General features: G+C 44.4%; 1 protein-coding gene across 2 annotated transcripts; it reads left to right on the top strand.

Annotated features, from left to right (window-relative positions):
- On the top strand, window positions 1-27,616 carry LOC106609004 (natural killer cell receptor 2B4-like). Of its 2 annotated transcripts, XM_014207326.2 has the most exons (7): window positions 1-437; window positions 2,500-2,802; window positions 3,038-3,307; window positions 3,480-3,587; window positions 3,793-3,851; window positions 3,936-4,013; window positions 4,143-6,602. In XM_014207326.2, exons 1-7 carry the CDS (start codon window positions 365-367, stop codon window positions 4,221-4,223), a joined length of 972 nt encoding a protein of 323 aa, XP_014062801.2. In that variant the 5' UTR covers window positions 1-364; the 3' UTR covers window positions 4,224-6,602. The 2 variants fall into 2 exon arrangements, with proteins under 2 accessions (XP_014062801.2, XP_045577745.1); XM_045721789.1 differs by lacking the exons at window positions 3,480-3,587; window positions 3,793-3,851; window positions 3,936-4,013; window positions 4,143-6,602 and adding an exon at window positions 27,409-27,616.

The raw sequence follows: 27,616 nt of genomic DNA, 5'->3' as shown, positions 1-27,616 counted from the left end.
TACCGGTATCTGTGAAACACCATGACCATTAACCACACAACCAGCAGCAGCTAGGAAACACATGCTCCAAAACCACCATCATCAGACTGATCAACACAGTGACAGACCCCAAACACACCCACACCTCATCATCTAACTCTCAAGCTGAGTGAAGGGTTATTTTCAGAGAGCAACTATAGAATGTGACTTCCTTTTCAACTAACTTACAGTAGTAATTAAATAGAACAATAGCCCTCAAAAGCAAGTCTCTTATCTTTCTTCTCTCTACTCTATCTTCTCGGTGTGTTTTGGTTAGTCAACTGCTAGCTATCAGTGCCAGTGATAAGAACATACAGCCAGAGAAAACAGTCAACGCCTTAAAGAGATGTCTGGTGGTCCGTTCTTCTTCTTCTCCAAACACGGAACACTACTTCTCCTAGTCTCCATCTTCCACTATGGTAAGTTTTGTAACTATTTTTATTTATTTGAACATTTTAAACACAATACAACTGCAAAACAACCATCAATGAGGATGATACTTGTTTAAAAACATATCCCCATTGCGGTCCTCTTGAAAATACATGAAAACAAAAATATACACAAGATAACATGAAAACAAAACATTTCTCAAATACATCTTATTAATAGGGAGGAAACCGTAAAAGGAATAAAATAGATTACCAAGTAACGTTAATTGAAACAATTAGACTTAAGCAGTTTTGAAGCATTTTACCCATAAACCATGTCTTAAGGTTTATCTTAAAACTCCCTAGTGTATTGATTGATTTTATATGGTTTGGTACACCATTTCATTCCTCTGTACCTGTGTTAAGGAAAGCGCTTTTTCCAGCCATGCTACTATAGAGCTGTGGTCTCATATTGGCAACACTGGCTCTGGTGTGATGGCTATGAGAGTCTAACGAAACTGGGGGAAAGGTCATGTATCACTTTAAAAACCATCAATAGTTTGATCTGCACCACCACCAGATCAGCTGGAAACCAGTTCAGTTCCCTGAAATGATTAGGACCAACGTGCGTCTCTATGGCTGAGCTTGAGTATAATTCTCATTAGTTTGTTTTGGGCCATTTGAAGTTTGTCCTTCAGATTTTTTGTTACGCTTCTGCACCATGAGATACAAGCATAGTGGCACTGTATCAGAGATGTTGCCAGGGTCCTCATAGTCTCTCTATCCAGGAACTTGGCTACCCTTCCCAGGAACTTTGTCCTTGAGTGAACATTCCTAATGGCCTTCAGAGCCACAAGTTCGCATGTCATGTGTTGGTCCAATTCACATAACAATGTATGTAACAGAGCATTTTTACATTCACCGCTACACCATTAAACTTGACCGAGAAGTTGGAGAGTTTTTCACTTTGTGTTTGGAACCAAACAGGATACATTCTGTCTTGCCTAAATGGATAAACACTTACTGACTTTAGTCAGTTGGCTGCTTAGGGTCTTTTCAACGGTCTCCTTATTCTAATGTGAAACCAAGAGGGTAGAATCATCCCCAAACAGGATCTATTGCATGTGCTTGCTTGCATGATAGAGAAAGCTGGTGGTTTTCCTTTCTTTAACTTCATTGTTGGTCTTTACATGGTGTGTGTTGACTGTAGAATGCCTAGTCATCAGTGATTGGTTGGATATCTCGAAGTGTTTTCTTTATTAATGTGTGATAACACCTACACAATACCTATATTCAGGAACATATCATGATGAAGTGATTCTGCAGTTTTGAATGAGTTCCAATGGTGTGGTTGGGTCAGCAGCTGTTGCAGTACTTCTAGAACCCAACAGATCTTACGACCCTGTGCCTAATGGCTGTCATTCATTAAATTTAAGGCGATATGGGACTGTATCAAATTATTGTTTCTATTACATAATATGATACATTGCCAGACAAGGATAACTGCAGATATGTCTTAAATACTTCAATGAACTGTAACTGACTTTTTGTTTTAATTCATGACTGACATTTGTTTTGTAAGGGTTAATAAAACATTACTTCAGACTGATATGTAATTATAATGTTGCCCATGCAGTATATGATGCATTTCTGGTGGTGAATAATTACACAGTAAACGGTGGGATTTGTACTTGTGAGCTGAGGAGAGGTTATCAGATCCACCTCCACTTCTCTTTTCCTGTCATCTCATCCTGTTCTACTGAATGTGGGGGAGGATGGGACTTTAATAAAGTCAAAAAGGACCCACCCACTCAGATACATAAAGATATAATGTGAAAATATGTAAAGTGCCACGTACAGCATAAATGAAACCTGGAAATGTGCTATATAAAACCAAATCCATTATTGATTGGGTAAGACTCTGCATTGCAGTTTATTATTGTGTAATTATTCACGTAGGCACACTGTAACAAGTATTAAAGTGTAACAATGAGTAATTACAAAACTTGCTACATCGTACTTATATGAATAAATACACAGTAATAAGATCATTGTAATGTAGTGTGCAACCATTGACTGATGTCAGAATAACGTGTGTATTTGTGTGTTTCAGGTTTAGGTGTTCATCTGATCATCAACAAGAGAGTGGGGGACTCCGTGGAGCTGCTGGCAGGCTTAGAGAGGGGACATTTCAAATCCTTGGAGTGGAAGTACATGGGAAAGGATATTGCAGAATTCAACTCAGAAGTTGTATATTCACCTGGATCCCAGTTTGAGGGGAGACTAAATATGAACACCAAAAACTTCAGTTTAACAGTCAGAGAACTGACACTGCAAGACTCAGGGGATTTTCTACTGACAGGCGAAGGGGACAAAGGTCAGATTGGCAGTAAGACCATCACTCTGAAGGTCCACGGTAGGCGTTATCATAATTTTTGCATCCTATTTTGATATCATTCTTATTTATATCCATAACCATGGCTGATGATCTTTAAACTATAACACAGATTTTGTGGTTTTATACTGACCTTACTCACCATGTTTTGTTAAATATTCATCACATTTTCAAGTCTTTCTCCTGGTGGTATGGCTATGGTAGGATTCATTTAGAAGACTCATTATGAGTCTCTGTCTCTCTCCTGGTTGGTCAGAGCCTATATCCAAGGTGGCGATCCAGACAGACATCAAGCTATTGGCCAACCACTCCTGTACGGTACGGCTGGTGTGCAACGTGTCCTGCTACCCCAACATTACCTACACCTGGGAGAGAGACAATGAGATCTACAGGGACGCCCAGCAGATTCACTTCTCTCTCTCACCAGCAGAGGGAAACATCAGTGTAAAGTGCAACGCCTCCAACCTAGTCAGTTGGAAAACTGCCTCTACGACAGTAAAGTGTAGTAATGACACAACCACCCCAGGTACCTAGATAATATAATAATCCCTTCTATACACGTTCAGTGTGCTTATATGCTTATGTTGTCAAATATAATATGTAATGCATGTGATTACATTGGATGTATATGATATAGAGCCATTTAGTCTTTATCATATTGTATAGTCTAATCATGTGTGTTGTACATTATGTGACAGGACTGTTGTGGTTTCCCATCTACATCGGAGTAACAGTGGGAGGCGCTGTGGTGCTGATCCTCACTGTAGCTGTGGCAGTGTGCTACTGCAGGGGCCGAAGTAACACAGGTATGTACAGCTTAGGGGCCTCAGCTTTACTTAAAGTGACATTTCAGGTTGTTCTAGAAGTATTCTTCAGCTGATATGATTTTTGGGGGGGATTTGCTAGAAATTTGAAAAAGAGTGAGACCCCTCATTAATTCCTGGGTATGTTTGTTGATATCCTGTATAAAATGTTTCTGATTTGTTGATATTTTGTTCTTATAAAACACAGCAGATCAAACTGACAACGCAATATATGCTGATATTATGGACAACACAAGAATTAGAGATGTAAGTATGCATTGTCGTTATTATGTATCTGAATGTGTGGAAGCTGTATGTACTGTATTGTAATGGGCTGTATTTTGATTCCAGACAAGATCAAACAGTCATGTAAACCCAATATCCATCTATGAAACTGTCAATGATCTGGTTATCCCAAGATTGAACAAGGTAAGATATAAATGGTCATAATGGTAAAATGTCTGTGGTTGAATGGAAGACTATGGAGTCTACTTTGAGAATAGTCACTACCTTTCTTGATGCTGAAACAGTTTCTTCTTGATTATCTGTCACATGTAGCCGCAGACTCTGTATGACAAGATCACATTTGGACTTCCAGAAGGCACGCTCCTCTCCCTACCAGAAAGTACTGTGAGCTGAACAGGACGTGGTCATAGGCTGGGCATTCCATAGATATGTAACCCTCTGCATCCTCTGCATCTTACACGTGTATATTCTGTAGATAGGCCTAGTTGTTACTGTTAAATTTCATCACAACCTACACTATTTGCTTTATTTCCATCTCCCTTTGATGATTCTCATATATACATTATATCATAAGGCCTTATACCTTTCTTTGAGGGCCTAGATACAATTAGAAGATTCAGAAATGTGTAATAGGCAGTAGAAGGCGTGATCAGACAAGCTCATATGTCGAATTTCTATTTTCTAGATTAAAGAAAATAGTTGTAGTTAATAGTATGACATTGATTAGTGAGGTTGATTTATGCCTGTGAATAGAAAGTGTACTCTTTTGCGTTAGGATTATGTGCTCTCCAGACATCAATGAGGTTGTAATCAGAGAGTATATGCTGGAGAGCCTTGGTTGCGTGTTGATTGTAGATGGTCTTATTTGATTTGTCCCCATGTCCACAATGGCATTCATGTCTGTCCCAATAACCAGATGGAATTCAGTTCAATCTAAAAAAATATGCTGTTCAGAGAATCAAAAATAATTCTACCTTATTTGCATACCTTGAGAGACTTGCATTTAGAGTTTATTGTAATTACCACTCACGACTGTATTTGTTAGCGACAGAGGCATGATTGTTGTATTGAATGGTTTTCAGCACTGTAGCCTTCACCAAGTGAATGTCTAAGTGAATATGTTATCTTTAAAATTAAACTCATTATGACAACACATTACATATATCATAAAGCCCCTGAGGGCCTAGTTACACCCTAACACACTGGTCTGAAACTCCTGGTTTAGTCAAATTATGCCAGCTTGCAAAGTGATGTGTCATTTCTATTGGAATCCATCCAAATTTAGGATATCCAACAATTGAAACTTTCAGTCACACGCAACCTGCATCCAGAATTACTGCTGGGGTAGAGAAGATTGATTATTGAGACTACCTAAATTATATAAACTGGAACAAACATATCAGTAATCGGTGAAATAAGTCAAACTACTAACAGATTGGATTAGTTTAGAAATATCTATGTTATGTAAATGTAATGTAAATGTAATCTATGTTTGTGTAGCATAAGATTAATCAACCAATCATAGTACATACAAATACACAGGTATTGAAACAAACCATTCTGAAAATCAACCTGCAAGAGATCATGCTGGAATATTGATAATGATGATGAGTGTCGTTTTGAGTTGTTTTCAGCAAACATTCATTTTGTATTTTACTCAACAAGCTGACTTCAAGAAAAAGTTGGTTGATAAAAGATTGTAACACTTTGGCTCAAATTCTTGTCATTTTGAAGTCCACTCAACTTGCATAATAACGTGAAATAAGCAATTGGTTAAGTTTGACTTTTTCCAGTGCAAAGTGTATGAAATTAAAAGGCTGAGGAACTTCACATTAGGTCACTTGTTTGTCATAGTTTAGCGGTCATGGTTTGCTCGCTTCAAATTTAGCAGTGTGGGTTTGTGAAGGAAGGCACTGTGTGAAGCTGTATTTTCCCACCGTGATCAGAGAGAGTCACATAGAGAATTGGTTGTAATCATATTGCAAAAACCTGTGAAAACCTAGTTGCTGGGCTGATGAGTACACATGAAAAGTTGAGCAGGGATTTATGTCCTTTTCAGAGATAAGAATGACAATGTTCTTGCAGCATTTTCTGTAGTTCACTTATTCATTTCTCTTTTACATTCAATCTATCACTGTGATCACTACTTTCCTGGGCTATTACTTTGAACAGTTGACAGATTGTAACTCAAGAACATCTACATGCAGTTGACCTGCAAATAGCTACAACATAAACCAAATGATAAACATGCCATGACGTCAAACCTTTGACACCTCTCTTAGCAACATGAAAGATTGTACTGAACATGTCAACATGGCCAGGTATGATAAATGCAATATTGACTTCACTTTTTGTACAACTATGTTTAATCCACTAAGTTTATTTCTCTGATATATACTATAGTTCTCTCTTCCTCCCACAGAAAGACCACAGTGCTTATGTGTCCATTTACTTTTACAGTAAGAGGAAGTTGTGTAGAGATGAACATGACATCAGATGCTATTTTTTCTGTTTCTCTTTAAGCATCTGTACCTTTCTAATTCTGTCAAAGCCCCATTCGTGTCACAGCCACAGGTACTGTAGGGGTCCGGAAGACTTTCCAGAGGCTTAGAATGGAGTACACTTTATGTGCAACTCTGCGATGATGATGATTCATGTATTTCTCTGTATTTTGAATATTGTTAGCTAACTATTTCCTTTATTGGACAAGAAAATGTTTAATTCATAGAATATGAAGTATGTCATATATGCACAATAAATGTGGTAACTGATGACGTTGTTTGGTTACACTGTGTTTACCGACTGCAGAGTAATGGAGTTGTTGGTCACTACTGCTTTTAATCAGGTTGTAGCATGAGCCTGAGAAACATATAATATAAACTAATATGATGACATAGAGAGAGGAAGGAATAAGGGGACAGACCCAGTGGACTGAGGTGTTATGTTGTTGCTATGTGACCAATCACATCTTAGTTTCTATATTGTGTTCCACAAGAATGTGGAGTAGTTACAGGTCTGCCCTGAAGAGGGCGATAATAAACCCCAGATGTTTACCTTGTTTCTTCACACAGCGTCTCAAACTCTATACATTACAAGGTAAAAAGTAAAAAAGTAGTGGATTCATGTCTTCAAAATGTAATGATGTGAAGCAAAATTAAACTACACTCTGTGTGTGTGTGTGGGGGGGGGACAACTAAGGTTAGCTGTCTAGGCTTGCCACCTGACAACTTAGCAACGGTTTGAGGGGAGGCCTACACTGTCTGTCTGTCTGTCTGTCTGTCTGTCTGTCTGTCTGTCTGTCTGTCTGTCTGTCTGTCTGTCTGTCTGTCTGTCTGTCTGTCTGTCTGTCTGTCTGTCTGTCTGTCTGTCTGTCTGTCTGTCTGTCTTTCTTTATTTATTGAGGTTAAAAGCCCAAAATAGCTGATATGAAAACCACACCACAAATATAAGTTAAAAAAGTTTGTTCAATCAGTTAAACAAAGCATATTAATTATAAGTGTACATAATATATTCAGTAAACAAGAAAAAACATATTTGATTATATGTATGTACATGTGTTTGTGTGTGTGAGTGAGAGTTAGGCTACATGAAGGGGATTATTTGGTAGTTTTGTTCATCAGGCTGACCCCCAGTCTGCGCTTGAAGTTATTGAGGGATGATGAGGATTTGACAATGTGAAGATAAGAATTCCAGAGAATGGTACCTCTGTATCTGATAGAAGCTGCATTGTGACAGACTTCACAGGCTGGACTAACCACTGGTTAATAAATGAAGAACATATTTCAGGTCAGACCAGTAAAACCACCACCATCTCTCTCTCTGACCAGGCTGGTCAGTACCAGTGCGAGGGAACAAGGACAAGACCGCCCCAAAATTCATATCTCAGCTTATCTCTCCACATCAACGTCACTGATGAGTTCATTATTATTTATCTTCAATCACTATCTGGACTTTCTGAATTCTGAGCCAAGGAGGGTTAATGTAAATACCGTACTGTAAACACTGTAAATTCTAACTGAATAGAGTCAACATACCCCTACAGTATGTAAACTCAACTTTCATCAAAACTTAACTACAACAGATATATTATTTTTAATAACCAAGAATGTATCCAAATTTTACATTCTGATCTTTGTTTTCTTAGCTCTGCCTGAAACTACGCTGACCGTAAATCCAAACCCTGCAGACACTGGAAAGACAGTAACTCTGACATGTTCAGTGGGATCTGACAGTGGCTGGAGCTACACATGGTACAAAGACAACACTAAGAAAGTAGTGACCTTGTCTGGCAGACACACTACAACAGGAGCCACCTTCACCATCAGTAGAGCTGCTGAGTCTGACCAGGGTCTCTACTGGTGTCAGGGAGAGATCCAGTACAGATCCATATCATCAATCATCAGTGATCTTGTCACTTTCACTGTGACTGATGTTGTGTGTGTGTACGTGTCTGTGTAGAAATGTGTAGTAATGTTTTGCTTTGTCCACTACTTTTTTAAATTTTCTACAACTACCTCAGAGTCTGACGGTAATTTGCTGTTCTCTCTCCAGGCGTAACTCCTGGAACGTCTACATCAGTCCTAGTAGGAGTGGTTGTGGGTTGGTTGTTGCTGGTGTTCTACTGGCCATTTTCCTGGTACTGCTGTGTCGATATAAAAAAGCCAAAGGTGAGACTTTTATCAATTCTCATTTATCTTTTTGGTTCATGTTTAGGAGAAAAATGTCTAATAACAAAAGTTTAAAACAGTAATGACTTGAAACAGTATATTAGTATGCATTTCTCATTACAGATTCCTGTTGCAACAGAATATTCTGGTGAGTACACCTGTCTTTCAACTACATTTACATTTACATGTAAGTCATTTAGCAGATGCTCTTATCCAGAGCGACTTACAAATTGGTGCATTCACCTTATGATATCCAGTGGAACAACCACTTTACAATAGTGCATGTAAATCTTTTAAGGGGGGGGGGGGGGGTTAGAAGGATTACTTTATCCTGTCCCAGGTATTCCTTAAAGAGGTGGGGTTTCAGGTGTCTCCGGAAGGTGGTGATTGACTCCGCTGTCCTGGCGTCGTGAGGGAGCTTGTTCCACCATTGGGGTGCCAGAGCAGCGAACAGTTTTGACTGGGCTGAGCGGGAACTGTGCTTCCTCAGAGGTAGGGAGGCGAGCAGGCCAGAGGTGGATGAACGCAGTGCCCTTGTTTGGCTGTAGGGCCTGATCAGAGCCTGAAGGTACGGAGGTGCCGTTCCCCTCACAGCTCCATAGGCAAGCACCATGGTCTTGTAGCGGATGCGAGCTTCAACTGGAAGCCAGTGGAGAGAGCGGAGGAGCGGGGTGACGTGAGAGAACTTGGGAAGGTTGAACACCAGACGGGCTGCGGCGTTCTGGATGAGTTGTAGGGGTTTAATGGCACAGGCAGGGAGCCCAGCCAACAGCGAGTTGCAGTAATCCAGACGGGAGATGACAAGTGCCTGGATTAGGACCTGCGCCGCTTCCTGTGTGAGGCAGGGTCGTACTCTACGAATGTTGTAGAGCATGAACCTACAGGATCGGGTCACCGCCTTGATGTTAGTGGAGAACAACAGGGTGTTGTCCAGGGTCACGCCAAGGTTCTTAGCACTCTGGGAGGAGGACACAATGGAGTTGTCAACCGTGATGGCGAGATCATGGAACGGGCAGTCCTTCCCCGGGAGGAAGAGCAGCTCCGTCTTGCCGAGGTTCAGCTTGAGGTGGTGATCCGTCATCCACACTGATATGTCTGCCAGACATGCAGAGATGCGATTCGCCACCTGGTTATCAGAAGGGGGAAAGGAGAAGATTAATTGTGTGTCGTCTGCATAGCAATGATAGGAGAGACCATGTGAGGATATGACAGAACCAAGTGACTTTGTGTAAAGCGAGAATAGGAGAGGGCCTAGAACTGAGCCATGGGGGACACCAGTGGTGAGAGCACGTGGTGCGGAGACAGATTCTCGCCACGCCACCTGGTAGGAGCGACCTGTCAGGTAGGACGCAATCCAAGCGTGGGCCGCGCCGGAGATGCCCAGCTCGGAGAGGGTGGAGAGGAGGATCTGATGGTTCACAGTATCAAAGGCAGCAGATAGGTCTAGAAGGATGAGAGCAGAGGAGAGAGAGTTAGCTTTAGCAGTGCGGAGAGCCTCCGTGACACAGAGAAGAGCAGTCTCAGTTGAATGCCCAGTCTTGAAACCTGACTGATTAGGATCAAGAAGGTCATTCTGAGAGAGATAGCAGGAGAGCTGGCCAAGGACGGCACGTTCAAGAGTTTTGGAGAGAAAAGAAAGAAGGGATACTGGTCTGTAGTTGTTGACATCGGAGGGATCGAGTGTAGGTTTTTTGAGAAGGGGTGCAACTCTCGCTCTCTTGAAGACGGAAGGGACATAGCCAGCGGTCAAGGATGAGTTGATGAGCGAGGTGAGGTAGGGGAGAAGGTCTCCGGAAATGGCCTGGAGAAGAGAGGAGGGGATAGGGTCAAGCGGGCAGGTTGTTGGGTGGCCGGCCGTCACAAGACGCGAGATTTCATCTGGAGAGAGAGGGGAGAAAAAGGACAAAGCACAGGGTAGGGCAGTGTGAGCAGTGTGAGTTCCTTTTCATACAGTAAAATATAATCTGTGTGTTTCATGAGTATCTCTCTCCCTGTAGGCCCCCCCAGCCCCAGAGTACCAACCTGGACCCCCAACAGGACCGACGATCTACCCAGGGCCAGGCTCCTGATGCTGGGTATACACATCTACAGCATGGTCAGTCTCTCATCCCAGACCACTGTCACTCTCCTCTCTGTAACTACACATACTGACTTTTCACCATTCACTTTATATACATGTTACCATACTCTATGTCCCTTATCAAGCTGAGGGAAAACCAACCTATTAATCTTTCTCTCTCTTCTTTGACCAACAGGTGGCATTAACATCTATGACACAATCACACCCTCAGACAATAATGACAATGGTACTGGGAAAGGGGGATAACTAGTCAGTTGTACAACTGAGTGCCTTCAAATAAAATATGTCTTCCACATTTAACCCAACCCCTCTGAATCAGAGAGATGCGGTTGGCTGCCTTAATCAACATCCACGGCACCTGGGGAACAGTGGGTTAACTGCTTTGCTCAGGGGCTGAATGACAGATTTTTACCTTGTCAACTCAGGGATTCGATCCAGCAACCTTTTGGTTACTGGCCCAGCAACCTTTTGGTTACTAACCACTAGGCTACCTGTATTTTAACTTTAGCATGAATACAGTATAGAGTTGTTGTTGCTTTTGTTCTTCATATGTTTAATATTACTAACATATTAACAGTAAGTAGAGATATTAGTGTATTACCTGTATATTTCAGATGCTGGTGCTGCTACTGCTGGATCAAGTGATGTGCGCACAGATTCAACTCAAAAAGTTGGACAAGAAAAAGAAAAGTAATTCTCAACTGTCACATAAATTAATACAAAATGTAGCAGTGTTTTTTACTCATCAAATTTGATAAAAACAAACAAATTCTCTCCTCCTCCTCAGAAATGACAGCTGATCCAGAAGAAAATCCAGTCTATTCTGAGGTCAAGACCGGGAACACCAAAGGTGAGACCCATTCTACAGGTTGGCAGTCAGTGAAATCTAAATGTGTGTTTTTGGAGTTTCAAAAAAGATGCTGAATAATCTAATTCCTTAATTTATTGACTGGAAATGTCCATTTTCAGCAGCAACTGGATGTGATGTGACCTATGCTGAGGTTGACCTTAAACAGAAGGCCAAAGCCAAGAAGAAAGGTAAGATTGGACATCCCTCCTTTCATTTTCCCCCTATCATAACCACACACCTCTGACCCCAAATTGACTAGATGCATAATATTCTGTGTATAACTGTTATATTATGCTGATGTTTTATCCTCATTCCTTACAGAAACAGCAACCACACATGAGGTAGATTCGGTCTATTCTCAATTGAAGCCAGGTACAGCCCCAGTTAACCTCTCTGGGCCAGTGGGACGCTTGCGTCCCACCTACTCAACAGCCAGTGTAATCCCGTGGCGCGATATTCAAATACCTTAGAAATGCTATTACTTCAATTTCTCAAACATATGACTATTTTACACCATTTTAAAGACAAGACTCTCGTTAATCTAACCACACTGTCTGATTTCAAAAAGGCTTTACAACGAAAGCAAAACATTAGATTATGTCAGCAGAGTACCCAGCCAGAAATAATCAGACACCCGTTTTTCAAGCTAGCATATAATGTCACATAAACCCAAACCACAGCTAAATGCAGCACTAACCTTTGATGATCTTCATCAGATGACAATCCTAGGACATTATGTTATACAATACATGCATGTTTTGTTCAATCAAGTTCATATTTATATCAAAAACCACCTTTTTACATTAGCATGTGACTAGCATGTGACTAGCATTCCCACCGAACACTTCCGGTGAATTTACTCACGATAAACGTTCACAAAAAACATAACAATTATTTTAAGAATTATAGATACAGAACTCCTTTATGCACTCGCTATGTCCGATTTTAAAATAGCTTTTCGGTGAAAGCACATTTTGCAATATTCTAAGTAGATAGCCCGGCCATCACGGCTAGCTATTTTGACACCCACCAAGTGTGGTACTCACCAAACTCCGATTTACTATTAGAAAAGTTTGATTACCTTTGCTGTTCTTCGTCAGAATGCACTCCCAGGACTTCTACTTCAATAACAAATGTTGGTTTGGTTCAAAATAATCCATAGTTATATCCAAATATCGGCGTTTTGTTCGTGCGTTCAAGACACTATCCGAAGGGTAAACAAGGGCCCGGCGCGTTTCGTGACAAAAAATTTCAAAATATTCCATTACCGTACTTCGAAGCATGTCAACCGCTGTTTAAAATCAATTTTTATGCTATTTTTCTCGTAAAAAAGCGATTATATTCCGACCGGGAGTCGTTGTTTTTGTTCAAAGAGAGAGAAAGTAAACATGGTGTCGGCTTATGCACGTGCCTCCAGTCTCATTGTCCTCAGATCGACCACTTACAAAATGCGCTAATGTTTTTCAGCCAGGGCCTGCAAAGCCACCATTCATCTTTCTGGCGCCTTCTGAGAGCCTATGGGAGCGTTAGAAAATGTCACGTCATGCCAGAGATCCCCTGTTTTGGTTAGAGATGATCAAGAAGGCCAAGATATAGTCAGAGAGAGCACTTCCTGTTTGGAATCTTCTCAGGTTTTGGCCTGCCAAATTAGTTCTGTTATACTCACAGACACCATTCAAACAGTTTTAGAAACTTTATGCTTATTCTAGTTACTGGGCAGGAGTAGTAACCAGATTAAATCGGGTACGTTTTTTATCCGACCGTGCAAATACTGCCCCCTATCTCCAACAGGTTAAGACTAATAGCCATATGCTATTGATACTTAATATGATACTAATATGGAACTAATGCTCTGATATCAAAGTATAATGTATCTATTTAAAGTATGTCTCTTTGTTTAATACTTAAGAGTTTATTTGACTCCATGTGTCACGTCCTGACCAGTAAAAGAGGTTGTTTGTTATTGTAGTTTGGTCAGGGCGTGGCAGGGGGTGTGTCATGAATGTAGCCGTGTTGAATAGACCAAAACGCAGCCGGGATATGTATGCTCATCTTTAATTATATTTGAATAAAGTGAACACGGGAAAACAGTAAACAAGAAGGACTAGTAACAGTTCTACAGGCTATACAGATACTTTAGCAGTGTAAAAATAAACAACCCACAACCCCAGGAGAAAAACACACACCTAATATATGACTCCCAATCAGGAACAACGATATCCAGCTGTTCCTGATCGGGAGTCACACAGACTAACACAGAAACAGAACAACTAGAAACTACATACAACACACAACTTCTGCCACGTCCTGACCAAATACTAAACAACTACTCCCTCTGCTGGTTAGGACGTGACTGTACCCCCCCCTAAAGGTGCATACCCCGAATGCACCTAAAAAGAAAACACAACAATCACCCAAACCACAAAAAAAAAAATACCCCCTCGGTTCCGGGTCGCAGGCAGACTCCCTCGGTTCCGATCGCAGGCAGACTCCCTTGGTTCCGGACCGGACACTGTTGCCGGATACTCTGGACTGGACACTGTTGTCGGATCCTCTGGACGGGGCACTGTTTCCGAACTCTCGAGGCTGGGCTGACGCACTGGAAGCCTGATGCGTGGGGCTGGTAGAGGAGGTACCAGGCTGGAGACACGCACCCTAGGGCTAGTGCGGGAAGGAACTACTATTACGCACTATAAGCCTGAGGCGTGGTGCTGGTACTGGAACTGCCAGTTTGAAACCACACACCCTATGGCTAGTGCGAGGAGCGGGAACAGGCTGAATAGGACTAGGCTGACTCATTGGAAAATTTATCCATGGTGCTGGTACTGGTCGTGCCAGACTGGAGGTACGCACTTCCGGGTCAGCACGAGAGGCGGGAACTGGACAGACTGGGCCATGGAGGCGCACAGGTGGTCTTGCTCGCACCTCCTGCACAACCGTCCTGGCTGGGTGGAACTAGCAGCCCTGTACGAGTGGGGTGCTAGTACAGGGCAAACTGGGCTGTGCAGGGGCTTGATGGTTACCGTGCGTAGAGCGGGCGTAGGGTAGCCTGGTCCTAGGAGGCGTACCGGCGACCGGACGCCCTGCGCAGGCATCCTCCTACCAGGTTGGATGCCCACTCTAGCACGGCATCTGCGAGGGGCTGGAATGGCTCGCACCGAACTGTGCGTGCGTATGGGCGAGATTGTGCGCACCTCAGCAAAACACAGCGCCCTCCACTCCATACGCTCCTCCACATACTCACGGGTAGCTGGCTTATGGCTCTTCCTTGGCCTAGCCAAACTACCCGTGTGCCCCCCCAAAAAATTCTTGGGGGTGCCTCTCCGGCTTCCTCGCCAGTCGTGTTCCGCGGTAGCGTTCCTGGTCCTCCCCAGCCTTCTTCCACGGGCCCTCTCCGGCCAGAATCTGTTCCCAAGTCCATCTCTCTCTATAGTCCATATACTCCAACTGCTGCTCCTTTCTCCGCTGCTTGGTCTCTTTATGGTGGGTTGTTCTGTCACGAATGTAGCCGTGTTGAATAGACCAAAATGCAGCCGGGATATGTATGCTCATCTTTAATTATATTTGAATAAAGTGAACACGGGAAAACAATAAACAAGAACGACTAGTAACAGTTCTACAGGCTATACAGATACTTTAGCAGTGTAAAAATAAACAACCCACAACCCCAAGAGAAAAACACACACCTAATATATGACTCCCAATCAGGAACAACGATATCCAGCTGTTCCTGATCGGGAGTCACACAGACTAACACAGAAACAGAACAACTAGAAAGGACAATACAACACACAACTTCTGCCGCATCCTGACCAAATATTAAACAACTACTCCCTCTGCTGGTCAGGACGTGACAGGTTGTTTGTTTTATGTGTTTCGGGGGCTTTGGTATATGTTCTATGTTAGTATATGTCTATGTCCGTGTCTAGTTTTTCTATTTCTATGTTTAGGGTTTTTGTTTGACCTTCAATCGGAGGCAGCTGTTTCTTGTTGCCTCTGATTGGAGGTCCTATTTAGTAGAGGTTTTTCAGCTTGTGTTTGTGGGTGGTTGTTTTCAGTCTAGTGTTTTGTACCTGACGGAACTGTTAAGCTGTCATTCGTTTCTTGTTTTCTTTACGTGTTCAATAAAAGTTAAAAATGAGCACTCAACCTGCTGCGCATTGGTCTACTACCTTCGACGGCCGTTACAGAACCACCCACCACAAGATGACCAAGCAGTGGGGATTGGAGCACCAGGCTGAAGGATGGACCTGGCAGAAGGAACAGCAATTATGGGAGGACAATTTTTTGGGCAGCCCCCCCAATTTTTTTTGGGGGGGGGCACACGGGGAGTTGGGCAGAGTTAAGCAATAGACCTGAATCAACTCCTCGTGCTTATTATGGGGAGCATCGAGTCAAGAAAGCACCGAGCTATGGGGAAATGCGCACTGCAGTGAGAAGAAGCATTCAAAGACTGGTGCGATCGGTGGAAGCTCCTCAGCGTGGCAAGGCTACATTGAGCACTCAGCCAGGAAGGGTTGTGCAGGCTGTGCACTCCAGACCTCCAGTGCTTACCCATGGCCCAGTGTATCCAGTTCCTGCTCCTCGCACTAGCCTTGAGGTGCGTGTTTCTAGTTTGGCGCATCCAAAGCCAGCACCACACACCAGGCCTCCAGTGCATCAGCCCAGTCCAGTTCGTCCTGCTCCCGCTTCTCGCACTAGCCCTGAGGTGTGTGTTTCCAGTCTGGCGCCTCCAAAGCCAGCACCACGCCTCCAGTGCGTCAGCCCAGTACATCCTGTTCCCACTCCTCGCACTAGCCTTGGGGTGCGCGTCTCCAGCCTGGTACCTCCAGTACCAGCCCCATGCACCAGGCCATCAGCTCAGTCCAGCTCATCCTGCTCCTCGCACTACATATACATTTTAGTCATTTAGCAGACGCTCTTATCCAGAGCGACTTACAGTAGTGAATGCATACATTTCATACATTTTTTCTCCGTACTGGTCCCCCGTGGGAATCAAACCCACAACCCTGACGTTGCAAACACCATGCTCTACCAACTGAGCCACACGGGACCACTAGCCTTGGGGTGCATGTCTCCAGTCTGGTACCTCCAGTACCAGCCCCACGCATCAGGCTTCCAGTGCGCATTCCCTGTCCAGGACTTCCGGCAACAGTGCCCCGTCCAGAGTGTCCTGCAACAGTGCCCCGTCCAGAGTGTCCGGCAAAAGTGCCCTGTCCAGAGTGTCCGGCAACAGTGCCCCGTCCAGAGTGTCCGGCAACAGTGCCCCGTCCAGAGTGTCCGGCAACAGTGCCCCGTCCAGAGGTCCGGCAGCAGTGCCCCGTCCAGAGTGTCCGGCAGCAGTGCCCTGTCCAGAGTGTCCGGCAACAGTGCCCCGTCCAGAGGTCCGGCACAGTGCCCCGTCCAGAGTGTCCGGCAGCAGTGCCCTGTCCAGAGTGTCCGGCAACAGTGCCCCGTCCAGAGTGTCCGGCAACAGTGCCCCGTCCAAAGCTTCCGGCGACAGTACCCCATCTAGAGACGGCCCACAGTTCGGAGCCTGCAGAGATGGCCCACAGTCCGGAGCCGGCAGAGACGGCCCACAGTCCGGAGCCGGCAGAGACGGCCCACAGTCCGGAACCGGCGCAGCCAGAGTCGCCCTACAGTCCAGAACCGGCGCAGCCAGAGTCGCCCTCCAGTCCGGAGCTCCCAGAGTCGCCCTCCAGTCCGGAGCTCCCAGAGTCGCCCTCCAGTCCGGAGCTCCCAGAGTCGCCCTCCAGTCCGGAGCTCCCAGAGTCGCCCTCCAGTCCCGAGCTCCCAGAGTCACGCTTCAGCCCGAGGTCTCCAGCGACGCGCATCAGCCCGAGGTCTCCAGCGACGCGCTTCAGCCCGAGGTCTTCAGCGGGGGTGGACAGGTTAGGTTGGGGACTAAGGCCAGAGCCTGAGCCACCTTGGGGGGGGGTGTAGCACGGGAGTCGTCGGTGACGGTAGCCACTCTCCCTTCCCTCCCTTTAGTTTAGGATAATTTTTTTATTTTGGGGTTAATTTTTTTGTGTTTATTTTTTTGTGTGAGGTGCATCCGGGGTCTGCACCTTTGGGGGGGTACTGTCACATCCTGACCAGTAAAAGAGGTTGTTTGTTATTGTAGTTTGGTCAGGGCGTGGCAGGGGGTGTTTGTTTTATGTGTTTCGGGGGTTTTGGTATATGTTCTATGTTAGTATATGTCTATGTCCAGTTTTTCTATTTCTATGTTTAGGGGTTTTGTTTGACCTTCAATTGGAGGCAGCTGTTTCTTGTTGTCTCTGATTGGAGGTCCTATTTAGTAGAGGTTTTTCAGCTTGTGTTTGTGGGTGGTTGTTTTCAGTCTAGTGTTTTGTACCTGACGGAACTGTTAAGCTGTCGTTCGTTTCTTGTTTTCTTTACATGTTCAATAAAAGTTAAAAATGAGCACTCAACCCGCTGCGCTTTGTCTACTCCCTTCGACGGCCGTTACAGCATGTCCTAAACAACTTTGTGTGGTGATATGTTGCAGGTCCTTGAGGGGGTCAGGGATGGAGGGATGGAAGGATGGAGGGATAGAGGGTTGGAGTGATGGAAGAATGACAATGACAAAAATGACAAAGAGAAGAACCGAAACAGTTCCGTAAGGTGGAAAACACTAAACAGAAATTAACTACCCACAAAAACCCTGTGGGAAAAGGCTACCTAAGTATGGTTCCCAATCAGAGACAACAATAGACAGCTGTCCCTGATTGAGAACCATACCCGGCCAAAACAAAGAAATACACAAAACAAAGAAAAGGGCACATAGAATGCCCACCCTAGTCACACCCTGGCCTAACCAAAATAGAGAACAAAACCCTCTCTATGGCCAGGGCGTGACAAGGTGTTTCATTTCCCTCAGCCACACTGACCTATGAGCATGCAGAAGAAGTCATGCAAACACTTCTGCAGGCATATGAAGCCAAGATGAAACTGCACCGACACTGTTATGACATTTTTGCTCTCTCTCACCCTCCCACACACACTCTCACCCCCCTTGCACTTTGTCTTTCTTTCTCTCTGTCTCCGTCTCGCTCTCAATCTCGCTCTCTGTCTTTCTCTCTCATCTCCCGAGCCTTCTATCTCTCTCCTTTCTCTTTCTCTGCAACATTGAGTGGTCTGCTCACAAAGTAACAAAGCTACCGGTATCTGTGAAACACCATGACCATTAAACACACAACCAGCAGCAGCTAGGAAACACATGCTCCAAAACCACCACCATCAGACTGATCAACACAGTGACAGACCGCAAACTCACCCACGTCTCATCATCTAACGCTCAAGCTGAGTGAAGGGTTATTTTCAGAGAGCAACTATAGAAAGTAACTTATTTTTCAGCTAATATACAGGAATTATTTATAGTAAAGCAGCCCACATCAAAAAGGAAGTCTCTGTTCTTTCTCCTCTCTACTCTTTCTTCTCTGTGTGTTTTGGATAGTCAACTGCTGTCACAGGGGTCGTTGAATGGAGACCAAGGTGCAGCGTGTACAGTTCTCATTCTTTGTATTTAACTTCTATGGGCTAGGTGTGACGTTTGCGTCCCACTCTAGTCAACAGCCAGTGGAATCGTGTGGCGCGAAATACAAATAGCTCTGCTCTAACTTCAATTTCTCAAACATATGAATATTTTACACCATTTTAAAGACAAGACTCTCGTTAACCTAACCACATTGTCCGATTTCAAAATGGCTTTACAGCGAAAGCAAAACATTAGATTATGTCAGGAGAGTACCCTACCAAAAATAATCACACAGCCATTTTCAAAGCAAGCATATATGTCACAAAAACCCAAACCACAGCTAAATGCCGCACTAACCTTTGATGATCTACATCAGATGACACTCCTAGGACATTATGTTATACAATACATGCATGTTTTGTTCAATCAAGTTCATATTTATATCAAAAACCAGCTTTTTACATTAGCATTTGATGTTCAGAACTAGCATACCCACCGAAAACTTCCGGTGAATTTACTCAATTACTCATGATAAACGTTGACAAAATACATAACAATTATTTTAAGAATTATAGATACAGAACTCCTTTATGCAAACGCTATGTCAGATTTTAAATGAGCTTTTCGGCGAAAGCACATTTTGCAATATTCTGAGTACATAGCTCGGCCATCACAGGCTAGCTAATTTGACAACCACCAAGTTTGGGGCTCACTAAACTCAGAATTACTATTAGAAAAATTGGATTACCTTTGCTGTTCTTCGTCAGAATGCACTCCCAGGACTTCTATTTCAACAACAAATGTTGTTTTGGTTCCAAATAATCCATAGTTATATCCAAATACCTCCATTTTGTTCGTGCGTTCAGGTCACTATCCGAAGGGTAACGCGCGAGCGCATTTCGTGACAAAAATTTTCAAAATATTCCATTACCGTACTTAGAAGCATGTCAAACGCTGTTTAAAATCCATTTTTTTATGCTATTTTTCTCGTAAAATAGCGATAATATTCCAACCGGGCAACGTTGTATTCATTCAAAGGCTGAAAGAAAAAATGGAGAAGTCTCGTGAATGCGCATCTCAGTCTCACTGTCCCCAGGCTGACCACTTACAAACTCTGCTGCTGTACTTTGTCCAGAGACAGCAGACACCCCATTCCAATTTCTGGCAGCTTTAGAGAGCCAATGGAAGCCTTAGAAAGTGTCACGTTACAGCACAGATGCTGTATTTTCGATAGAGATGCAACAGAAGGACACCAAATTGTCAGACAGGGCCTTCCTGTATGGAATCTTCTCAGGTTTTGGCCTGCCATATGAGTTCTGTTATACTCACAGACACCATTCAATCAGTTTTAGAAACGTTAGAGTGTTTCCTATCCAAATCTACTAATTATATGCATATTCTCGTTTCTGGGCAAGGGTAGTAACCAGTTTAAATCGGGTACGTTTTTTATCCGGCCGTGAAAATACTGCCCCTAACCCCAACAGATTAATGAAATCACTTTAACAACAGAACAACAACAGTCCCGTCAGGTACACATGACTAAACGGAAACAACCACCCACAAACCCCAAAGGAAAACAGTCTGCCTAAGTATGGCTTCCAATCAGAGACAATGATAGACAGCCTCCTCTGATTGGAAACCATACCTGGCCACAACGTAGAAAATGACAACATAGAATGAAACTCAAAACAACCCACATAGAAAACAGAAAACCCAAAACACGTAGACAATAACACCCCCCTGTCACACCCTGACCAATCTACCAGGGGAAAATGACCTCATACCAGGGTCAGGACATGACAACTGCTAGCTATCAGTGACAGTGATAGATAAGGACATGTAGCCAGAGGAAACAGTCATACAACACCTTAAAGAGATGTCCGGTGGTCCTTTCTCCTGCTTCTCCAAATAGGGAATACTACTTATCCTACTCTCTACCTTCCAGTATGGTAAGTTTTGTAACTATTTTTATTTATTTAAACATTTTAAACACAAAATAAACGCAATGCAACCATCAACGAGGATGACACAAACAAGATTAAAAATGTATCCCCATTGTGATCCTCTTGAAAGAAAATATACACAAGGCTTAGGCACCCCCGGTTCCATCGGTGGCGGCCCCGGAACCGACGTCACCACCAACCGGAAAGCCAGCACTCCCCAATGCTTCGTGTGGTGGCTGCAGCATTCTGTAATGACCGATGCTGGAGTCGAGAAGCAGGTACGGGGAGTTCAACATTTAATGAAGAACAGACATGAAACAAGACAGGCACAGCATCAGCACACGGGAAAACAAGGACATGACAATCAATGCTGCAGCAGGGAATAGAGCGGGGAACCAGATAGATACAGGGGAGGTAATGACAGAAGTGATTGAGTCCAGCTGAGTCAAATAATGCGTGTGACAGGGGAAAGGTAGGAGTGCGTAATGCTGGGGAGCCTGGCGCCTTCGAGCTCCAGGGAGGGGAAGAGGGAGCAGGCGTGACACCTATAGAGCATCTGTCTCATATTGGCAACACTGGCTCTGGTGTGATGGCTATGAGGGTCTCTAATGAAATTGAAATAACCAGACAGGTAATTGGGGGGGTCATGTATCACTTTAAAAACTATCAACAGTTTAATCTGCACCACCATCAGATCAACTGGAAGCCAATCAGTTCCCTGAAATGATTATGACCAACGTGCGTCTCTATGGCTGAGCTTGAGTATAATTCTCATTAGTTTGTTTTGGGCCATTTGAAGTTTGTCCTTCAGATTTTTTGTTATGCCACTGAATCATGAGATACAAGCATAGTCATAGTGGCACTGTATCATAGATGTTGCCAGGGTCCTCTTAGACTCTGTATACAGGAACTTGGCTAACCTTCCCAGTAACTTTGTCCTGGAGAGAACCTTCCCAATGACCTTCAGAACCACAAGTTTGCATGTCATGTGTTGGTCCAGTTCACATCCCAATGTATGTAACAGAGCATTTTTCCTTCATCGCTACAACATTAAACTTGACTGAGAAGTTGGAGAGTTTTTCACTTTGTGTTTGGAACCAAACAGGACACATTTTGTCTTGACTAAATGGATAACCACATACTGACTTTAGTCAGTTGGCTCCTTAGGGTCTTTTCAACGGTCTCCTTATTCTAATGTGAAACCAAGAGGGTAGAATCATCCCCAAACAGGATCTATTGCATGTGCTTGCTTGCATGATAAACTAATGAAAACCGTTTCTTTCTCTAACTTCGTTGTTGGTCTTTACATGGTGTGTGTTGCCTGTAGAATGCCTAGTCATCAGTGATTGGTTGGATATCTCGAAGTGTTTGCTTTATTAATGTGTGATAACACCTACATAATACCTATATTCAGGAACATATCATGATGTATGTATTCTGCAGTTTTGAATGTGTGCCAATGGTGTGGTTGGGTCAGCAGCTGTTGTAGTACTTCTAGAACACAACAGATCTTACGACCCTGTGCCTAATGGGTGTCATTCATTAGATTTAAGGTCATATGGTACTGTATCAAATTATTGTTTATTTTACATAATATGATACATTGCCAGACTAGGATAACTGCAGTTATGTCTTAAATACTTCAATGAACTCTAACTGTATTTTTTTCTTAATTCATGACTGACATTTGTTTTGTAAGGGTTTATAAAACATTATTTCAGACTGATATGTAATTATAATGTTGCCCATGCAGTATATGATGCATTTCTGGTGGTGAATAATTACACAGTAAACGGTGGGATTTGTACTTGTGAGCTGAGGAGAGGTTATCAGATCCACCCCCACTTCTCTTTTCCTGTCATCTCATCCTGTTCTACTGAATGTGGGGGAGGAGGGGACTTTAATGAAGTAAAAAAGGACCCACACACTCAGATACATAAAGATATAATGTGAAAATATGTAAAGTGCCAAGTACAGCATAAACGGCGTCATAGGACACGGCGCACTAGGTGGGTTTTCACGGAAGAATACTGTACCAAGCTATCTAGCGGAATAAACTTAGTTTGAGCCTATTCCTGGAAACATTGAACCACTGTAGTTTACATCAATTTTAATTTCTAGTGGTACCTAGAAAAGTTATATTTTAGCGTTTTAGTGTTTCAGTGAATTGTTAGTGAGGGAGGCCCTGCTCTCTCGCATCCCCAGTTGTTTAGTTCATTTTTCATGCCAATCTTTTTGCATTAGCGTAGCCTCTCCTGTAGCCTATCAACTATGTGTCGGTCTATCCCTGTTCTCTCCTCTCTGCACAGGCCTTACAAACGCTTCACATCGCGTGGCCGCTGCCACTCTAACCTGGTGGTCCCAGCGCGCACGACCCACGTGGAGTTCCAGGTCTCAGGCAGCCTCTGGAACTGCCGGTCTGCGGCCAACAAGGCAGAGTTCATCTCAGCCTATGCTACCCTCCAGTCCCTCGACTTCTTGGCGCTGACGGAAACATGGATTACCACAGAAAACACTGCTACTCCTACTGCTCTCTCCTCGTCTGACCACGTGTTCTCGCACACCCCGAGAGCATCTGGTCAGCGGGGTGGTGGCACTGGAATCCTCATCACTCCCAAGTGGACATTCTCTCTTTCTCCCCTGACCCATCTGTCTATCTCCTCCTTTGAATTCCATGCTGTCACAATCACTAGCCCATTCAAGCTTAACATCCTTACCATTTATCGCCCTCCAGGTTCCCTTGGAGAGTTCATCAATGAGCTTGACGCCTTGATAAGTTCCTTTCCTGAGGATGGCTCACCCCTCACAGTTCTGGGTGACTTTAACCTCCCTACATCTACCTTTGACTCATTTCACTCTGCCTCCTTCTTTCCACTCCTCTCCTCTTTTGACCTCACCCTCTCACCGTCCCCCCTACTCACAAGGCAGGCAATATGCTTGACCTCATCTTCACTAGATGCTGTTCTTCTACTAATCTCACTGCAACTCCCCTCCAAGTCTCTGATCACTACCTTGTATCCTTTTCCCTCTCGCTCTCCTCCAACACTACTCACTCTGCCCCTACTCAGATGGTATTGCGCCGTCGCAACCTTCGCTCTCTCTCTCTTGCTACTCTCTCCTCTTCCATCCTATCATCTCTTCCCTCTGCTCAATCCTTCTCCAACCAATCTCCTGATTCTGCCTCCTCAACCCTCCTCTCCTCCCTTTCTGCATCATTTGACTCTTTATGTCCCCTATCCTCCCGACCGGCTCGGTCCTCCCCTCCTGCTCCGTGGCTTGACGACTCATTGCGAGCTCACAGAACAGGGCTCCGGGCAGCCGAGCGGAAATGGAGGTAAACTAGCCTCCCTGCGGACCTGGCATCTTTTCACTCCCTCCTCTCTACATTTTCCTCCTCTGTTTCTGCTGCTAAAGCCACTTTCTACCACACTAACTTCCAAGCATCTGCCTCTAACCCTAGGAAGCTCTTTGCCACCTTCTCCTCCCTACTGAATCCTCCTCCCCCTTCCCCCCCCTCCTCCCTCTCTGCGGATGACTTCGTCAACCACTTTGAAAAGAAGGTCGACGACATCCGATCCTCGTTTGTTAAGTCAAACGACACCGCTGGTCCTGCTCACATTGCCCTACCCTATGCTTTGACCTCTTTCTCCCCTCCCCTGTCTTGTGACGGCCGGCCGCCCAACAACCTGCCCGCTTGACCCTATCCCCTCCTCTCTTCTTCAGACCATTTCCGGAGACCTTCTCCCTTACCTCACCTTGCTCATCAACTCATCCTTGACCGCTGGCTACGTCCCTTCCGTCTTCAAGAGAGCGAGAGTTGCACCCCTTCTCAAAAAACCTACACTCGATCCCTCCGATGTCAACAACTATAGACCAGTATCCCTTCTTTCTTTTCTCTCCAAAACTCTTGAACGTGCCGTCCTTGGCCAGCTCTCCTGCTATCTCTCTCAGAATGACCTTCTCGGTCCAAATCATTCAGGTTTCAAGGCTGGTCATTCAACTGAGACTGCTCTTCTCTGTGTCATGGAGGCTCTCCACACTGCTAAAGCTAACTCTCTCTCCTCTGCTCTCATCCTTCTAGACCTTTCTGCTGCCTTTGATACTGTGAACCATCAGATCCTCCTCTCCACACTCTCCGAGTTGGGTATCTCCGGCGCGGCTCACTCTTGGATTGCGTCCTACCTGACAGGTCGCTCCTACCAGGTGGCGTGGCGAGAATCCGTCTCCGCACCATGTGCTCTCACCACTGGTGTCCCCCAGGGCTCAGTTCTAGGCCCTCTCCTATTCTCGTTATACACCAAGTCACTTGGCTCTGTCATATCCTCACAGGGTCTCTCCTATCATTGCTACGCAGACTACACACAATTAATCTTCTCCTTTCCCCCTTCTGATAACCAGGTGGCGAATCGCATCTCTGCATGTCTGGCAGACATATCAGTGTGGATGACGGATCACCATCTCAAGCTGAACCTCGGCAAGATGGAGCTGCTCTTCCTCCCGGGGAAGGACTGCCCTTTCCATGATCTTGCCATCACGGTGGACAACTCCATTGTGTCCTCCTCCCAGAGTGCTAAGAGCCTCGGCGTGACCCTGGACAACACCCTGTCGTTCTCCGCTAACATCAACGCGGTGACCCGATCCTGTAAGTTCATGCTCTACAACATTCGCAGAGTACGACCCTGCCTCACACAGGAAGCGGCGCAGGTCCTAATCCAGGCACTTGTCATCTCCCATCTGGATTACTACAACTCGCTGCTGGCGGGGCTCCCTGCCTGTGCCATTAAACCCCTACAACTCATCCAGAACGCCGCAGCCCGTCTGGTGTTCAACCTTCCCAAGTTCTCTCATGTCACCCCGCTCCTCCATACACTCCACTGGCTTCCAGTTGAAGCTCGCATCTGCTACAAGACCATGGTGCTTGCCTACGGAGGTGTGAGGGGAAAGGCACCTCCGTACCTTCAGGCTCTGATCAGGCCCTACACCCAATCAAGGGCACTGCGTTCATCCACCTCTGGCCTGCTGGCCCCCCTACCGCTGCGGAAGCACAGTTCCCGCTCAGCCCAGTCAAAACTGTTCACTGCTCTGGCACCCCAATGGTGGAACAAGCTCCCTCACGACGCCAGGACAGCGGAGTCAATCACCACCTTCCGTAGACACCTGAAACCCCACCTCTTTAAGGAATACCTGGGATAGGATATAGTGATCCTTCTAACCCCCCCCCCCAAAAAAAAGATATAGATGTACTATTGTAAAGGTGAATGCAACAATTTGTGAGTCGCTCTGGATAAGAGCGTCTGCTAAATGACGTAAATGTAAATGTAAATGAAACCTGGAAATGTGCTATATAAAACCAAATCCATTATTGATTAGGCAAGACTCTGCATTGCAGTTTATTATTGTGTAGTTATTCATGTAGGCACACTGTAACAAGTATTACAGTGTAACAATGAGTGATTACAGCACTGCTACATCGAACTACATCAATAATTACACAGTAATAAGATCACTGTAACATAGTGTGCAACCATTGATTGATGTCAGAATAACGTGTGTATTTGTGTGTTTCAGGTGTAGGTGTTCCTCTGATCATCAACAAGAGAGTGGGGGACTCCGTGGAGCTGCTGGCAGGCTTAGAGAGTGGACAAATCAAATCCTTGGAGTGGAAGTATATGGGAAAGGATATTGCAGAATTCAACTCAGAAGTTGTATATTCACCTGGATCCCAGTTTGAGGGGAAACTAAAGATGATCACCAAAAACTTCAGTTTAACAGTCAGAAAACTGACTACTTACAGGTGAAAGGGACAAAGGTCAGATTGGCAGTAAGGCCATCACTCTGAAGGTCCACGGTAGGCTGTTATCACCATTTTTGCATCCTATTTTGATATCATTGTTATTTATATCCATAACCATGGCTGATGATCTTTAAACTATAACACCGGTTTTATGGTTTCATACTGACCTTACTCACCATGCTTTGTTAAATATCCATCACATTTTCAAGTCGTCTTTCTCCAGGTGGTATGGCTATGGTAGGGTTAATTTAGAAGACTGATTATGAGTTTCTGTCTCTCTCCTGGTTGGTTAGAGCCTATATCCAGACAGACATCAAGCGATTGGCCAATCACTCCTGTACGGTATGGCTGGTGTGCAACGTGTCCTGCTACTCCAACATTACCTACACCTGGGAGAGAGACAATGAGATCTACAGGGACGCCCAGCAGATTCACTTCTCTCTCTCACCAGCAGAGGGAAACATCAGTGTAAAGTGCAACGCCTCCAACCTAGTCAGTTGGAAAACTGCCTCTATGACAGTAAAGTGTAGTAATGACACAACCACCCCAGGTACCTGGATAACATAATAATCCCTTCCATACACTTTCAGTGTGCTTATACACTTATGTTGTCAAATATAATATGTAATGCATGTGATTACATTGGATGTATATGATATAGAGCCATTTAGTCTTTATCATATTGTATAGTCTAATCCTGTTTAGCCTAGTTACAATAAGAAGATTCGGAAATGTGTAATAGGCACAATAGGTACAATATGTGACAGGACTGGTGTGGTTTACCATCTACATCGGAGTAACAGTGGGAGGCACTGTGGTGCTGATCCTCACTGTAGCTGTAGCAGTGTGCTACTGCAGTGGCCGAAGTAACACAGGTATGTACAGCTTAGGGGCCTCAACTATACTTGAATTTACATTTCAGGTGGTTCTAGAAGTATCCCTCAGCTGATAGGATTTTTGGGGGGATTTGCTAGA

Source organism: Salmo salar, chromosome ssa07 (genome assembly GCF_905237065.1).
Source record: "Salmo salar chromosome ssa07, Ssal_v3.1, whole genome shotgun sequence".
NCBI lineage: Eukaryota > Metazoa > Chordata > Actinopteri > Salmoniformes > Salmonidae > Salmo > Salmo salar.
Note: the sequence above shows the minus strand (reverse complement) of the source record. Positions and strands in the feature narration are given on the sequence as shown.

Bases quoted from the DNA above. Each gene is read 5' to 3' on its own strand.
- LOC106609004 (XM_014207326.2), top strand. From the start codon at position 365: ATGTCTGGTGGTCCGTTCTTCTTCTTCTCCAAACACGGAACACTACTT. The intron at 2,803-3,037 runs GTAGGCGTTATC...CTGGTTGGTCAG, and splicing joins CATCACTCTGAAGGTCCACG to AGCCTATATCCAAGGTGGCG. The intron at 3,852-3,935 runs GTAAGTATGCAT...TTTTGATTCCAG, and splicing joins ACAACACAAGAATTAGAGAT to ACAAGATCAAACAGTCATGT.